The 16,621-nt window shown below is 38.3% G+C and overlaps 2 protein-coding genes across 5 annotated transcripts in view; one reads left to right on the plus strand and one right to left on the minus strand.

Annotated features, from left to right (window-relative positions):
• DLD (dihydrolipoamide dehydrogenase) overlaps window positions 1-16,621 on the plus strand; it is a 63,520-nt gene that overhangs the window by 12,240 nt on the left and 34,659 nt on the right. For all 4 annotated transcript variants that reach the window (XR_004351490.1, XM_032643563.1, XM_032643562.1 and 1 more), the window contains exons 7-9: window positions 72-215; window positions 673-774; window positions 16,171-16,361. Coding sequence is in view for 3 of the 4 variants with exons in the window: in XM_032643563.1 (XP_032499454.1) it covers window positions 72-215; window positions 673-774; window positions 16,171-16,361 (437 nt within the window). In the remaining variant the exon portion in view is untranslated. The remainder of the gene's footprint in view (window positions 1-71; window positions 216-672; window positions 775-16,170; window positions 16,362-16,621) is intronic.
• The window catches only part of LAMB1 (laminin subunit beta 1), a 111,035-nt gene that overhangs the window by 2,784 nt on the left and 91,630 nt on the right, over window positions 1-16,621 (minus strand). The gene's annotated exons all lie outside the window — the stretch shown is intronic.

The following is a 16,621-nucleotide window of genomic DNA, read 5'->3' on the forward strand; positions in this document are numbered from 1 at the left end:
TTATTAATCATATTTGTTACTCCAAAAAATTATTTTAAACTTTGTGAATTTATAAACATTATTTTATAAAGGTTGCTCATGTAAATGGATATGGAAAGATAACTGGGAAAAATCAGGTCACCGCTACGAAAGCTGATGGCAGCACTCAAGTTATTGATACAAAGAACATTCTTATAGCCACAGGTTCAGAAGTCACTCCTTTTCCTGGAATTACGGTATTTACATGTTTTACAACTGTCACAACCTTCCTACAGAAATATGTTTTATAAACGACGTTATGCTCTTTATGAACTTTGAATGACAGATCTCTGACTGAAGTACTATATGTTCACAGTCATTCAGCTTTGGAAAATTGCCTGTCTTTATTCTGCAGTGATCGTGACCAGAAATAGAACACTGTATATTAAGATATATTTCAATTCAATATGAAGTTAAAATTGACCGTTTTGTCTTGAAATGCTGAATGATAAATTTTTAAGTGAGCTTTTTTTTTTTTTTTAAGTGAGCATTTTTAATGGGTTTTGTTAAAATTGAGTCTATGGATAAAAGTCGTAAGTAGCTCAAAGCAAATAAATGACTTAGTATTTTTAGTGATTATACTGAGTGAGATCACAGTTTATAATCAGTAGGTTTTTCCAAATAATTTTGATTGTATCTTTTTTTTAATTACAGATTGATGAAGATACAGTAGTGTCATCTACAGGTGCTTTGTCTTTAAAAAAAGTTCCAGAAAAGATGGTTGTCATTGGTGCAGGAGTAATAGGTGTAGAATTGGTGAGTTTTGTTTTTTTATTTATTTATTTTTTACATCTTTATTGGAGTATAATAGCTTTACAATGGTGTGTTAGTTTCTGCTTTATAACAAAGTGAATCAGTTATACATATACATATGTTCCCATATCTCTTCCCTCTTGCGTCTCCCTCCCTCCCACCCTCCCTATCCCACCCCTCCAGGCGGTCACAAAGCACCGAGCTGATCTCTCTTTGCTATGCGGCTGCTTCCCACTAGCTACCTACCTTACGTTTGATAGTGTATATATGTCCATGCCTCTCTCTCGCTTTGTCACAGCTTACTCTTCCCCCTCCCCATATCCTCAAGTCCATTCTCTAGTAGGTCTGTGTCTTTATTCCTGTCTTACCCCTAGGTTCTTCATGACATTTTTTTTTTTCTTAAATTCCATATATATGTGTTAGCATACGGTATTTGTCTTTCTCTTTCTGACTTACTTCACTCTGTATGACAGACTCTAGGTCTATCCACCTCAGTACAAATAGCTCAATTTCGTTTCTTTTTATGGCTGAGTAATATTCCATTGTATATATATGCCACATCTTCTTTATCCATTCATCCGATGATGCGCACTTAGGTTGTTTCCATCTCCGGGCTATTGTAAATAGAGCTGCAATGAACATTTTGGTACATGACTCTTTTTGATTTATGGTTTTCTCAGGGTATATGCCCAGTAGTGGGATTGCTGGGTCATATGGTAGTTCTATTTGTAGTTTTTTAAGGAACCTCCATACTGTTCTCCATAGTGGCTGTACCAATTCACATTCCCACCAACAGTGCAAGAGTGTTCCCTTTTCTCCATACCCTCTCCAGCATTTATTGTTTCTAGATTTTTTGATGATGGCCATTCTGACTGGTGTGAGATGATATCTCATTGTAGTTTTGATTTGCATTACTCTAATGATTAATGATGTTGAGCATTCTTTTTTTTTTTGAGCATTCTTTCATGTGTTTGTTGGCAATCTGTATATCTTCTTTGGAGAAATGTCTATTTAGGTCTTCTGCCCAGTTTTGGATTGGGTTGTTTGTTTTTTTGTTACTGAGGTGAGTGATGTTTTTTTCTGCCCCTTATTACTTGGAGTTGGACAGGACTTAGTGGTGCTCTGTTTGATTCTTTGTATAACATCACAGGTAGATCAGCATTGAGGGTTTTTTTTTGTTTCTTTTTTAAATATTTATGTACATCCATTAGTTTTTAATTTTTATAATTTTTTTAAAAAAATTTTTGGCTGCTTTGGGTCTTCATTGTTGCAGGCGGGCTTTCTCTAGATGCGGCGAGCAGGGGCTACTCTATGTGGCAGTGCGCAGGCTTCTCATTACGTTGGCTTCTCTTCTTGCAGAGCACGGGCTCTAGGTGCGCGGGCTTCAGTAGTTGCGGCACGCAAGCTCAGTAGTTGTGGCTCACGGGCTCTAGAGTGCAGGCTCAGTAGTTGTGGTGCACGGGCTTAGTTGCTCCCCGGCATGTGGGATCTTCCCGGACCAGGGATCAAACCCGTGTTCCCTGCATTGTCAGGCGGATTCTTGACCACTGCACCACCAAGGAAGTCCCAGCATGGAGTTTTGCTTAGACACTTATCTAGTAGTAAAGAATTTTCAAGGCAACCTATTTAAGTAATCATTAGTCATTAGGACATTCTCTTTTGTTTTGAAATCTGCTTCCCTGTATCTTTCACATTTCCTATTCCCTAGAACTGGACTAATTTTTAAAAATCTACCAGCCCTTCAGGTATTTAAATCTGACAGCCCTTCGACCCTTCAGCAGACAGCTCTCATTCTGAGTGAATTACATTTCAGATAAAGACATGACTTATGTGACCTGATTCTTCCCTGCCCCTGCATCCTTATCTCGATCCCTCTTAACTCAAGTTTTAGAAATGTCAGACTACTTGAAGTCCTCTGAATACTGTGCTGTCTCCTACCTTTTCGCTGCCTAGTTCTCCTTTCTTGTCCATCTGGCAGATTTCATGTTTGTCCAGTGACCTCTATCCATTTTAGGAGTCCTTTCCCAGGGCCGTTTTACCTTGTAATCGCCAAGAATGGCTCTACTTCTGAAATCACAAATCCAGACATTTTATTCTCTAACCATAAGCTCCTTTCCTCTTACTAAGTTATTCCTCAGGTAGACAGGTTCTGTAACTTAATCAAGTTTTCTAGTCCCTAGATCTCTCTTCTGATTTTGCTCTCTGCCTTTATCCCATCTTGACTGCTTTCCCGAGCAGGTTAGATTCTATAATGTTTCACTTTAATCACTTCATTACAGGTGTTCTTGAGTCTCTTGCCTTGCTATTCTGTCATATCTGCTTGGCAAAACTAGTCCTGGTTGAATTCAGCTGTCTGTCTTTTTATGGTATACCCAGGATACTGACTACACCAGGAGAAAGACAGGCACCCTGCAGATTAGTACCTGTGTAAATTTTTGGCCACAGGTCTCAACAAGATCCTCAGCCTTGCTGACTACTCCATTATTTCCTTAGCTGGTACACTCTCCTGGTGCCTGCCGTGGTTGTTTCATTTCCCACTCATCTCAAACCTCTGCCAGCACAGCGTCTTCCCCTGCTTGCAGATGACCTTGTTTCCTAATTCCGCATAAGAGAAACCATCAGCTGAGAACTCCCTCAGCCTGATGCCCCAGATTTCAAAATATTTTTACCCATTGTTACACTTGTTCTCGTGATCTCTGTTGTAACTCTCGAAGTGCTTTTTTCCCTAAGACTGAGCCCTTCACCTGTCCTTGGTAGTGCATCATCTCCTGCCTTCTTGGGGACTTTGTTGTGATTTTTTTTTTTTGTATTTTTTTTTAGTCTTCAAACTCTCTATTTTTGCTTCCTTATTTACGTTTAAATGTGCTTCTCTGTGGGCACCTGTGTGCATTCACACATGCCAAGATGCCTTTGCACTCACAGACACAGGCTGTGTACACATAAGTAAGCCTTTTTTTGATCCTGTGTCCTCCTTCAGTTGCTAATTTCCCTCCCACCTTCTCTTCACAACCAGACTTCTTGAAAGAGATGCCCACACTCTGTTTCATCAGTTTCCACTCACTTCTTCGTCCATGGCTTCTTGTGCCATCAAATTGCTCTTGACAGGGCATGAATGGATTTATTGCTCAATCCAGTGGACTGTTTTCTTCACTGCTTTATTTGGTAGCAAACAGCATTGCTGATTTTCTTGCGTTTGAAACTTTTCCCTTAACTTCTCTGATCAAACCACTCTGGGGGTTTTCCAGCTACCCTTTGGGCTGACTTCTCATTCTTCCCTTTCTCAGCCTTCCCTTTAATTGTTAGTCTTACTCTGGATTCTGTCTCGGATCTATTCTAGACCCTTTTTGTCTTTCCACAGAATATTCTCTTTCCTCTTACCTCAGTTACACAAGGACTCAAAAATATTTGCAGCCTAATCCTTTCTCCTTGCCTCTGAATTTTTATATCTGAATACTTACCAGCATCTCTGTTTGTAGGTCTCACAGGCACTCAGTTCAGTAAGTGCCTCTTAACCTTTCTCTCCCTCTTTCACTCCCCAAAATAAAACAAAGCCTGTTTCTTTTCTAACATTTCCTATTTCTGAGTGGTACTGCCATCTATCTGGAGGCCTAAAGAAGTTTGGAAACTATATGTGACCTCTCCCATGCTTTTGTGTCGCATATTGAGTCAGTCCCTGGACTGTAATGTGATACTACCTGTTAGGTGGCTCATGAATATATCCTCTTCTTTTTTTTTTTTTTTTTTTTTCTTTGTGGTACGCGGGCCTCTCACTGTTGTGGCCTCTCGCGTTGCGGAGCACAGGCTCCGGACGCGCAGGCTCAGCGGCCATGGCTCATGGGCCCAGCCGCTCTGCGGCATGTGGGATCTTCCCGGACGAGGGCACGAACCCGTGTTCCCTGCATCGGCAGGTGGACTCTCAACCACTGTGCCACCAGGGAAGCCCCTCTTCTTTTCATGTATCTACTTAGATCCCAGTTCATGCCAAGGTCATGTCTTACCCTGGGTTTCTCTTACTTCTTTAACTTTTTCTAATCTGTTTTCCCCAGAGTGGCTGAAGTGATTTTTCTGTAACACAAATGTAATTATGTCTCTTCCCTGCTGAAAATGCTTCAATGACTCATTATAGCTGTTAGGATAAGTACAAACTCTTAAATGTTTGTTGGTGCTGGCTCAAATCTCCAGCCTCATTTCTAACCCCTTTCCCTCTCAAACTATGTTCAAGGTACAGTGAAATATCAGTTCCTGAACAAGCTGCATTCTTTATCTGTAGGTAGACCTTCCTTCTGTTTGGAACATTTCATCCCTCTAGGAGTTACTGCACTTTCTGAGCCCTTCCCTGCCTACCTAGATGGCATTAGGTACCCTTGCTGAGTGTTCCATTGCAGCCTATACTTCTTGTTCTAGCATTTATCTTGCTTTCTTGATGTTACTTGTTCACTTGTCTCTCTTTCATTAAATCATAAACTCCATGAGGGTAGACATGCTGGCTGTTTCATTTACTGTGTGTCTTTAGGCTCTAGTGTAGTGGCTGATCTATAATAAGTACTCATGTATTAGCTTTTATTATTGCTCTATAAACATTTGTTGATATAATAAATACCTTTCAAATGTCAGCTTAGAAGTTACCTTTTTAGTGGAGACTTCTGTTTAAGAGAGCTCAGGTCTTTCCTTCTTCGAGTTTTCAGTATAATGTGTCTGCATCTTTGCATCATCTACTAATAATAGTATATTGAATCTCTTTGTTTATGTCTGTCTTTTTTATAGGACCATAAGCTCCTTAAAGGCAGAGATTGAGTTTTATTCATATTTAAATCTCCATTGCTTTTCTTTTTTTGTTGTTGTTTTTTGTTTTGTTTTGTTTTCTTGTCTGCACCACACCGCATGAGGGATCTTAGTTCCCCGACCAGGGATTGAACCCGTGCCCCCTAGAGTGGAAGCATGGGGTCTTAACCACTGGACCACCATGGAAGTCCCTGATACTACAGTCTTTAACCAGTTATAAACATAACTGAATACCTTGCTGATACCAAAATATGCTACATTAACCAGCCCAGAAAAACTTCTAGAAAATAAAGTGTGGGTTGTTTAAATGACCTGTTTGAAACACTTGTGGTAGTGTCTAATGATTGTCAAAGCAGCTGTTTAAAAATCTCTTCTAGTATTTAGCAGAGATTGACCTCTGCCCCACATTTCAGAGTCTATTCCTTTTTCTTTTATTTTTTAACTTTTTATTTTATATTGGAGTATAGTTGATTAACAATGTTGTGTTAGTTTCAGGTGTACAGCATAGTGATTCAGTTATATGTATATATGTATTTATTCTTTTTCAAATTCTTCTCCATTTAGGTTGTTATTATATTGATATATATTGATCAGAGTTCCCTGTGCTATACAGTAGGTCCTTATTGGTTATCCATTTTAAATATACTAGTATGTACATATCAATCCCAAATTTCCTAACTTCATTTGTATATTTCTTTTCTCGACCTCACATATAAGCGATATCATATGATATTTGTCTTTCTCTGTCTGACTTCATTCAGTATGACAATCTCTAGGTCCATCCATGTTGCTGCAAACTGCAGTATTTCATTCTTTTTATTGGCTGAGTAATAACTCCTTTGTATATATGTACCACATGTTCTTTATCTATTCATCTGTCAGTGGACATTTAGGTTGCTTCCATGTCTTGGCTATTGTAAACAGTGCTGCAGTGAACATTGGGGTGCACGTATTCTTTTGGACCATGTTTTTCTCTGGATATATGCCCAGGAATGGGATTGCAGGATCATATGGTAGCTTTATTTTTAGTTTTTTAAGGAGCCTCCATACTGTTCTCCACAGTGGCTATACCAATTTACATTCCCACCAACAGTGTAGGAGGGGTCCCTTCTCTACACGCCCTCTCTAGCATTTATTGTTTGTGGATTTTTTGATGATAGTCATTTTGACTGGTTTAAGGTGATATCTCATTGTAGTTTTTTTTAAGACTTTTTTTTTTTTTGATTTGGACCATTTAAAAATCTTTATTGAATTTGTTACAGTATTGCTTCTGTTTTATGTTCTGGTTTTTTTGGCGCGAGGAGTGTGGGATCTTAGCTCCCCCACCAGGGATTGAACCTGTACCTCCTGCATTGGACTGCCAGGGAAGTCCCCTCATTGTAGTTTTGGTTTGTGTTTCTCTGATAATTAGCGATGTTGAGCATCTTTTCATGTGCCTCTTGGCCTTCTGTATGTCTTCTTTGGAGAAATGTCTGTTTAGGTCTTCTGCCTATTTTTTGATTGGGTTGTTTGTTTTTATGATATTAAGCCCTATGAGCTGTTTGTAAAGTTTGGAGACTAATCTCTTGTCAGTTGCATCATTTGTAAATATTTTCTCCCATTCTGTGGGTTGCCTTTTCATTTTGTTTGTGGTTTCCTTTGCTGTGCAAAAGCTTTTGAGTTTAATTAGGTCCCATTTGTTTTTGTTTTTATTTCAATTAGTCTGGGAGACGGATTGAGAAAGATATGACTGTGATTTATGTCAGGGAGTGTTCTGCCTATGTTTTCCTCTAAAAGTTTTATGGTGTTCAGTCTTATATTTAGGTCTTTAATCCATTTTGAGTTTATTTTTGTGTACGATGTTAAAGTATTTTAATTTCATTATTTTTACATGTAGTTGTCCAGTTTTCCCAGCACCATTTATTGAAGAGACTGTCTTTCCTCCGTCGTATAGTCTTGCCTCCTTTATTGTAGATTAATTGACCATAGGTGCATGGATTTATTTCTGGGCTTTCTATCCTGTTCCATTAATCTATATTTCTATTTTTGTGCCAGTACCATACTGTTTTGATAACTATAGCTTTGTAGTATAGTCTGAAGTCAGGGAGCCTGATTCCTCCAGCTCCATTTTTCTTTCTCAAGATTGCTTTGGCTATTTGGGTCTTTTGTTTCTCCATACAAACTTTAAGATTTTTTTGTTCTAGTTCTGTGAACAGTGCTTTTGGTACTTTGTTAGGGATTGCATTGAATCTGTAGATTGCCTTTGGTAGGATAGTCATTTTGACAATATTGATTCTATCCAAGAACATGGTATATCTCTCCATCTGTTGTGTTGTCTTCGATTTCTTTCATCAGTGTAGTATAGTTTTCAGAGTACAGGTGTTTTATCTCCTTAGGTAGGTTTATTCCTAGGTATTTTATTCTTTTTGCTGTGATGGTAAATGGGATTGTTTCTTTAATTTCTCTCTCTGATCTTTTGTTGTTAGTGTATAGAAATGCAACAGATTTCTGTGTATTAATTTTGTAACCTGCAACTTTACCGAATTCATGATTATGGGCTCTAGTAGTTTTCTGGTACAGTCTTCAGGATTTTCTATGTATAGTATCTTGTCATCTGCAGACAGTGACAGTTTAACTTCTTCTTTTCCAGTTTGGATTCCTTTTATTTCTTTTTTTTTTCTTTGATTGCTGTAGCTAATACTTCCAAAACTATGTTGAATAAAAGTGGTGAGAGTGGACATCCTTGTTTTGTTGAGTATGATGTTAGCTGTAGGTTTGTCATATATAGCCTTTATTATGTTGAGGTATGTATGTTCCCTCTGTGCCCACTCTCTGTAGAGTTTTTATCATAAATGGGTGTTGAATTTTGTCAAAAGCTTTTTCTCCATCTATTGAGATGATCACATGGTTTTTATTTCTCAGTTTGTTGATGTGGTGTATCACACTGATTGATTTGTGGATACTGAAAAATCCTTGCATCCCTGGGATAAATCCCCCTTGATCGTGGTGTATGATCCTTTTAATGTATCCTTGGATTCAGATTTGCTAGTATTTTGTTGAGGATTTTTGCATCTATGTTCATCAGTGATATTGGCCTGTAATTTTCTTCTTTTGTGGTATCTTTGTCTGGTTTTGGTATAAGGGTCATCACCCTCATAGAATGAGTTTCAGAGTTTTCCTTCCTCTGCAGTTTTTTGGAACAGTTTCAGAAGTGTAGGTGTCACCTCTTCTCTAAATGTTTGATAGAATTTGTCTGTGAAGCCATCTGGTCCTGGATGTTTGTTTTTGGGTCGTTTTTAAGTCACAGTTTCAATTTCGGTGCTTGTGATTGGTCTGTTCATATTTTCTATTTCTTCCTGGTTCGGTCTTGGGAGATTGTACCTTTTGAAGAATTTGTCCATTTCTTCCACGTTGTCCATTTTACTGGCATATAGTTGCTTGTAGTAGTCTCTTATGATCCTTTGTATTTCTGTGGTATCAGTTGTAACTTCTCCAGTTTCATTTCAAATTTTATTGATTTGAGTTCTCTCCCTTTTTTTTCTTGACAAGTCTGGCTAAAGGTTTATCAGTTTTACCTTTTCAAAGAACCAGCTTTTAGTTTCATTGATCTTTGCTGTTGTCTCTATTTCATTCACTTCTGCTCTGATCTTTAGTTCTTTCCTTCTAACTTTAGCTTTTGTTTGTTCTTTCTCTAGTTGCTTTAGGTGTAAGGTTAGGTTGTTTGGGATTTTTCTTACTTCCTGAGGTAAGACTGTATTGCTGTAAACTTCTGTCTTAGAACTGCTTTTGCTGCATCCCATAGGTTTTGGATTGTTGTGCTTTTGTTTTCATTTGTCTCTAGGTTTTGTTGTTATTTTGTTTTGTTTTGTTTTTGCCAAGCCGGGCGGCATGTGAGATCCTAGTTTCCTGACCAGGGGTCCATCCATTGGTTGTTCAGTAGCATATTGTTTACCCTCCATATGTTTGTGTTTTTTAGTTTTTTTCTTGTAGTTGATTTCTCATCTCTTAGTGATGTGGTTGGAAAAGATGCTTGGTATGATTTCAGCTTTCTTAAATTTACCGAGGCTCGTTTTGTGACCCAGCACATCGTCAGTTCTGGAGAATATTCCACGTGCCCTTGAGAAGAATGTGTATTCTGCTGCTTTTGCTTTTTTTTTTTTTTTTTTTTAATAAATTTATTTATTTTTGGCTGCGTTAGATCTTCGTTGCTGCACACAGGCTTTCTCTAGTTGCAGCGAGTGGGGGCTACTCTTTGTAGCGGTGCACAGGCTTCTCATTGAGGTGGCTTCTCTTTATTGTGGAGCACGGGCTCTAGGCGTGCGGGCTTTGTAGTTGTGGCTCGCGGGCTTAGTTGCTCCACGGCATGTGGGATCTTCCCGGACCAGGGCTTAAACCTGTGTTCCCTGCATTGGCAGGTGATTCTCAACCACTGCACCACCAGGGAAGTCCCCTATTCTGCTTTTGGATGGAATGCTCTCTAATTATCAATTAAGTCCATCTGATCTAATGTGTCATTTAAGGCCTGTGTTTGTTTGCTGATTTTCTGTCTGGATGATCTGTCCATTATGAAAATGGGGTGTTAAAAGTCCTCCACTATTATTGTGTTAGTGTCGATTTCTCCCTTTATGGCTGTTAGTATTTGCTTTACGTATTGAGGTGCACCTATGTTAGGTGCATATATATTTACAATTGTTATATCTTCTTCTTGGATTGATCCCTTGATCATTATGTAGTGTCCTTCTTTGTCTCTTATAACAGTCTTTATTTTAAGGTCTATTTTGTCTGATACAAGTATTGCTACCCCAGCTTTCTTTTGATTTCCATTTGTGTGGAATACCTTTTTCCATCCCCTCACTTTCAGTCTGTATGTGTCTCTAGGTCTGAAGTGGGTCTCTTATAGACAGCATATACACAGGTCTTGTTTTTGTATCCATTCAGCAAGCCTGTGTCTTTTGGTTGGAGCATTTAATCCATTTACGTTTAAGGTAATTACTGGTATGTATGTTCCTATTGCCATTTTCTTAATTGTTTTGGCTTTGTTTTTCTAGGTGTTTTTTCTTCCCTTCCTCTTTTGTTTTCTTCTCTTGTGGTTTGATGACCATCTTTAGTGTTGTGTTTGGGTTGCTATTTCTCTTTTGTGTTTGTACGTATTGTAGGTTTTGGGTTTGCTCTGCCCGTAAGATTTTGATATAGCCGTCTATGTATGTATAAGGTTGTTTTAAGTTACTGGTCTCTTTCTTGCCTAGAGAAGTTCCTTTAGGATTTATTGGAAAGTTCCTTTAGGATTTATTGCTGAGTTCTCTTAGCTTTTGCTTGTCTGTAAAGCTTTTGATTTCTCCATCAAATCTGAATGAGAGCCTTGCTGGGTAGAGTATTCTTGGTTGTAGGTTCTTCCCTATCATCACTTTAAGTATATCGTGTGACTTTCTTCTGGCCTGCAGAGTTTCTGCTGAGAAATCAGCTGATAACCTTATGGGAGTTCCCTTGTATGGTATTTGTCATTTTTCTCTTGTTGCTTTTAATATTTTTTCTTTGTGTTTAATTTTTGGCAGTTTGATTACTGTGTGTCTTGGTGTGTTCCTCCTTCAGTTTATTCTGCCTGGGACTCCCTGCGCTTCCTGGACTTGGGTGACTGTTTCCTTTCCCATGTTACGGAAGTTTTCAGCTATTATCTCTTCAAATATTTTCTCAGGTCCTTTCTGTCTCTCTTCTCCTTTTGGGACCCCTATAATGCGAATGTTGGTGCGTTTAATGATGTCCCAGAGGTCTCTTAGACTGTTTTCATTTCTTTTCATTCTTTTTTATTTATTCTGTTCACACTGTGATTTCCACCATTCTGTCTTCCAGGTCAGTTATCTGTTCTTCTGCCTCACTTATATTCTGCTTTTGATTCCTTTTAGTGTATTTTTCATTTCAGTTATTGTTCATCTGTTTGTTCTTTAGTTTTCTAGGTCTTTGTTAAACATTTCTTGTGTCTTCTTGATCCTTGCCTCCATTCTTTTTCTGAGATCTAGATCATCTTCACTATCATTATTCTGAATTATTTTTCTGGTAGGTTGGCTGTCTCCACTTCTCTTCGTTGTTCTTATGGGATTTCATCTTTTTCCTTCATCTGGGACAAATTCCTCTGCCATCTCCTTTTGACTGACTTTCTGTGATTGCAGTTTCCATTCCGTAGGCTACAGTATTGTGGTTCTTGCTTCTGTTGGCTGCCCTCTGGTGGATGAGGCTGTCTAAGAGGCTGGCAGGCTTCCTGATGGGTGGGGATGTGTTCCTGTCCTGTTGGTTATTTGGCCTGAGGTGACCCAGCACTGAAACCGACAGGATGTCTGGTGGGGCTGATGGCTGCCTCCAGGAGGGCTCGTGCCGATGGATACTCCCCAGAACTGTTGCTGCCAGTGTCCTTGTCCCCGCAGTGAGCCACAGCCACCCCCTGCCTCTGCAGGTGACCCTCCCAATACTAGCAGGAAGGTCTGGCCCAGTCTCTTATGGAGTCACTGCTTTTTTCCCCTTGGTCCTGGTGTGCATGAGATTTTGTGTGTGCCCTCCAGGAGTGGAGTTTCTCTTTCCCCCAGTTCTGTGGAAGTCCTGTGATCAAACCCCACTGGCCCTCAAAGCTGGATTCTCAGGGGACGACTCCTTCCGCTCCCGGACTCCCAGGCTGGGAAGCCTGTCATGGGGCTCAGAACTTTCACTCCTGTGGGAGAACTTCTGTGGTATGATTGTTTTCCAGTTGTGGGTCACCCACCAGTGGGTATGGGATTTGATCTTATCTCGATTGTGCCCCTCCTACTGTCTTGTTGTGGCTTCTTTGTCTTTTGATGTAGGGTATCCTTTTTGGTAGGCTCCAGCATTTTTTAGTTGATGGTCATTCAGCAATTAGTTGTGATTTTGGTGTTTCCATAAGAAGGGGGTGATCTCACATCCTTCTACTCCACCATCTTGAGCTAATCTCCAGAATCTGTTCTTCTTTAGAATCTATTCTTTTCCACCTTTGGCTGTACTCTTATGCTAATTAAGTTCCCAGAGTTTACTGATGGACTGTCTCTGTTATCCAAACTCTGTGATCTAATTTGATTAGGGAGTTAATTCATCCAAAATCATTTGTTGTTGTCTTGGGCTTCACTTCTCGCTTAATGATATTTCTTCAGTTCACTCCACTTTGAAAATTGTTCTCACGGATAAGAAAAGCAAGAAAAAAGGAATAATAATAGATTTACTTTCTTTTGTTAAACAGTATAATAATATCCCAAGCAGTAATTCTATTTCCTCCATCTCTGCACTTTTGCTTTAGGTTTTTTACAAGCCTTGGGTCATTCCAGATATCTTGCCACAAAGTTTTAGGTGTCTGTTACCATATTGAATTAGTTTTCACGTGTCATTTTGAAAATTTAGGCTTATCAGAGAATTTACTGTGTAGTCATACATATCTCTTTACTTTCTCATAAAGTTAGTCATATGACTTCTATTTTTTATTTATACTTCTTGTTCCTTCTTCCATTACAGTTTAATGTAGTGCTTTCAAGAACATAGGTTTTGGAATCAGATATAAATTTGAATTTTAGCTTTGCCTCTTCCTTCTTAAATTTATAACCCTCTCTGAACTAGTTGATTCATCATAACAAGGAGGAAAAGAATAATTGCCTTATAAGATTTTGTTGGGATTTTATAAAGTTAATACTTTTTAAGAAACTTAACATAGTGCCTGGCATTTAACAAGCTGTAAATAAATTGTAGATCTTATTGGAGTTTTCCTGTCTCTAAGGATTTTGAAATCAGCTTTCCTAAAGAGTAGGGCACTTGGCTATGGTCATTGTTCCTTACTTTGAATTATAGACTTTGAGATGCTGCTTCTCATCGTTACTACTCTTACTATTTCGATTTAGGTTCAGAAGAGTGATTCCTTTCTTTTAAACATCTTTATTGAGATAAAATTCACATATATAGTTCACCCATTTAGAGTGTACAATTCAGTGATTTTTAGTATATGCACAGAGTTATGCATCTGTCATCAGTATCTAATTCCAGAACATTTTCATTACCCCAGAAAGAAACCCCGTGACTATTAGTAGTCATTCTATATTCCTCCCTTCTTCCAGCCCTTGGAAATCTAATCTACTTCCTGTGTCTATGGATTTGCCTATCCTGAACATTACATATAAATGGAATTCATGCAATATGTGGCATTTTGTGTCTGGCTTCTTTCACTTAGCATAATGTTCTCAATGTTCAGGTATACTTCATTTCTCCTTATGGTCAAATAATAGTCCGTTCTATGGATATAGCACATTTTTCAAATTAACTGATCAGTTGATGAACAATTGGGTTGTTTCTACTTTGGGGCTAGTATGAATAATGCTGCTGTGAACATTTGTGTAGAAGTTTTTGTGTAGACATCTGTTTTCATTTATTTTGAGTATATACTTAGGAGTAATTCTCTATTTAACCTTTCAAGGAACTGTACAGCAATTGGGAGATTGGGATTGACATATATACACTAATATGTATAAAGTAGATAACTAATAAGAAACTACTGTATAATAATTAAGTTAAATTTTTTTAAAAAAAGGAGTTGGGAGGCTAGAAGGAGGAGCTCTCTCGCCCTACTACTAGTAGTCAGTTGCAGATCTAACAGGAGGAGACATACCTTGCATCTCCAACAGGAAGAAGGTTACTATTGTACTACCACAGCAGAAGGAAGGAAGGTTCTCCTTGCAATAACCTTGCCAATGGGAGACTGTCATTACTCAGCCAATAAAAAACCACTACAACTTCCAAGTTGCAGGACTCCAGTGGACTTTTTATTTGTAACAGCCTTCCCAACTCCACCTTCTCCTCTATAAGAGAAACATTCATCTTCTTTGTTCTCTGGACTTGCCTGTGGTTCACCATGGATTGTATGCCCCAAATCGCAATTCCTTGATATTCCCAAATAAACCAGTTTTACTGGTTTTTTTAAAAAAAGAAACTGTACAGCAAAGTGAATCAGCTATATGTATACGTATAGCCCCTCTTTTTCAGATTTCCTTCCAGGTTCGTTTGTTTTGTTATTGAGTTTTGAGACTTCTTTATGTAATCTGGATTTAGATTCTTTATTTAAATCCTTTATATGGTTTTTTTTAAATTTTATTTTTGCCTGCGTTGGGTCTTTGCTGCATGCAAGCTTTCTCTAGTTGCAGTGAGCTGGGGCTGCTCTTCATTGTGGTATGTGTGCTTTTCATTGCCGTGGCTTCTCTTGTTGCGGAGCATGGGCTCTAGGCATGTGGGCCTTCAGTAGTTGTGGCACACGGGCTCAGTAGCTGTGGCTCGCGGGCTCTAGAGCGCAGGCTCAGCAGTTGTGGTGCACGGGCTTAGTTGCTCTGCCACATGTGGGATCTTCGTGGACCAGGGCTCGAACCTGTGTCCCCTGCCTTGGCAGGTGGATTCTTAACCACTTTGCCACCAGGGAAGCCCCCAGTAGATGGTTTGCAAACATTTCTTCACAGCCTGTGGTTTCTCTTTTTGGGTTCGTGATACTGTCTTTTGAAGAGAAGTTTTAAATTTTGTTGAAGTCTAATTTATCTTTTTTCTTTTATGGATTGTGCGTTTGGTATTGTAGCTAAGAAATCTTTGCCTACTCAAGGTCACAAAGATTCTCTCCTATATTTCCTTCTAGAAGTTTTATAGCCTTGGGTTTTACATTTAGGTCCATGATTTTGAGTTACCTTTTCATGTATGCTTGTTATTGGATTTTTAGTGTCATTGTATTGCCTCTAGTTAACTCAGCTCTCACCCCCAAAATTCATGAAATTTTAAAAATGAATACATGAACTTAGTTTAGTTGGTAAGGTAAACTCTTAAGGTGAATTTTAAATTATGAGATGAATTTAATACAGATCTTGCAAAGGATATATTCATAGCTTTTCATAGTTTATTTAATGCTGTAAAATTATCTTCATATTGCCAGTTTCATATATAAGTATTCACAAGTTATAACTGATAAAATGTTAAAATATAAAGCCAGTATTTACTTTAAATTATAATTTGAATGAAAATATAAACATTTCTCTGTTGAGAAAATAGAATACGAAATCAGTTTAATATTTTGCAAGCATCAGTAATTAGCAATAAGAGGTTACTTCTTCCCTGTCAAGACCTTCCTTCCCACCGCTGTTCCTCTTTCTGGACCAGTTACCAGCGTATTTCATTCCTTCTCCAAGTCTTTGTGCAAATGGCACTCGCAGTGAGGCCTTCCCCTGGCCACACTGTTTAAAATTACAGTCCCTCTCCTTTCAGTAGTCCTGGTTGTACTTCCTGCTTTATTTTTCTCATAGCTCTTTTACTGTCCTCTGCATGAATTGTACTTATTTGTCTCCCCTGTCGGAATTTAAGGTCCCTGAGGGCAGTGTTTTGTTTACTGACGTATGTCTATCACCTAAAATGGTGCCCTAGCATATAGTACGTGCTCAGTACATGTTGAGTTAGTGAATATTAAGTTATATATGTTTGTCACAGTGTTAATTTTAAACCTCAGAGTTTCTAATAGGACCATATTAACACAAGAAAATATCTTACAATAAACTGTTTAAGATCATTTTTTTAAACATTTGCTATAGAAGCCTTTATTTTTATGATTATTGTTTTTTTTATTATGTGCAGGGCTCAGTTTGGCAAAGACTTGGTGCAGACGTGACAGCAGTTGAGTTTTTGGGTCATGTTGGTGGAATTGGAATTGATATGGAGATATCTAAAAACTTCCAGCGCATCCTTCAAAAACAAGGATTTAAATTTAAATTGAATACCAAAGTTACTGGTGCTACTAGGAAGCCAGATGGAAAAATTGATGTTTCGTAAGTATGCTACGTTTGTTTTTGTTATGATACCCTTCTGTGCGTTTCTTTAAGAAAAACATTCAGTTTTTAGAATCAGATTCTTCTATAACTTAATAGCATTTTACTGTGTAGTATAACTCAGTATTGCTTATCAAGTCAGTCCATTGAAATTGACGATTGCATTGATGATAGAAAAATGAAGCCAGTGTTCTCATTTGTAATGTACTTTTTCATAGTATACATTCAGAAAACTTTAAACTCTCAACGTTCAGTAAAAT

The sequence above is a fragment of the Phocoena sinus genome, chromosome 9 (genome assembly GCF_008692025.1).
Source record: "Phocoena sinus isolate mPhoSin1 chromosome 9, mPhoSin1.pri, whole genome shotgun sequence".
NCBI lineage: Eukaryota > Metazoa > Chordata > Mammalia > Artiodactyla > Phocoenidae > Phocoena > Phocoena sinus.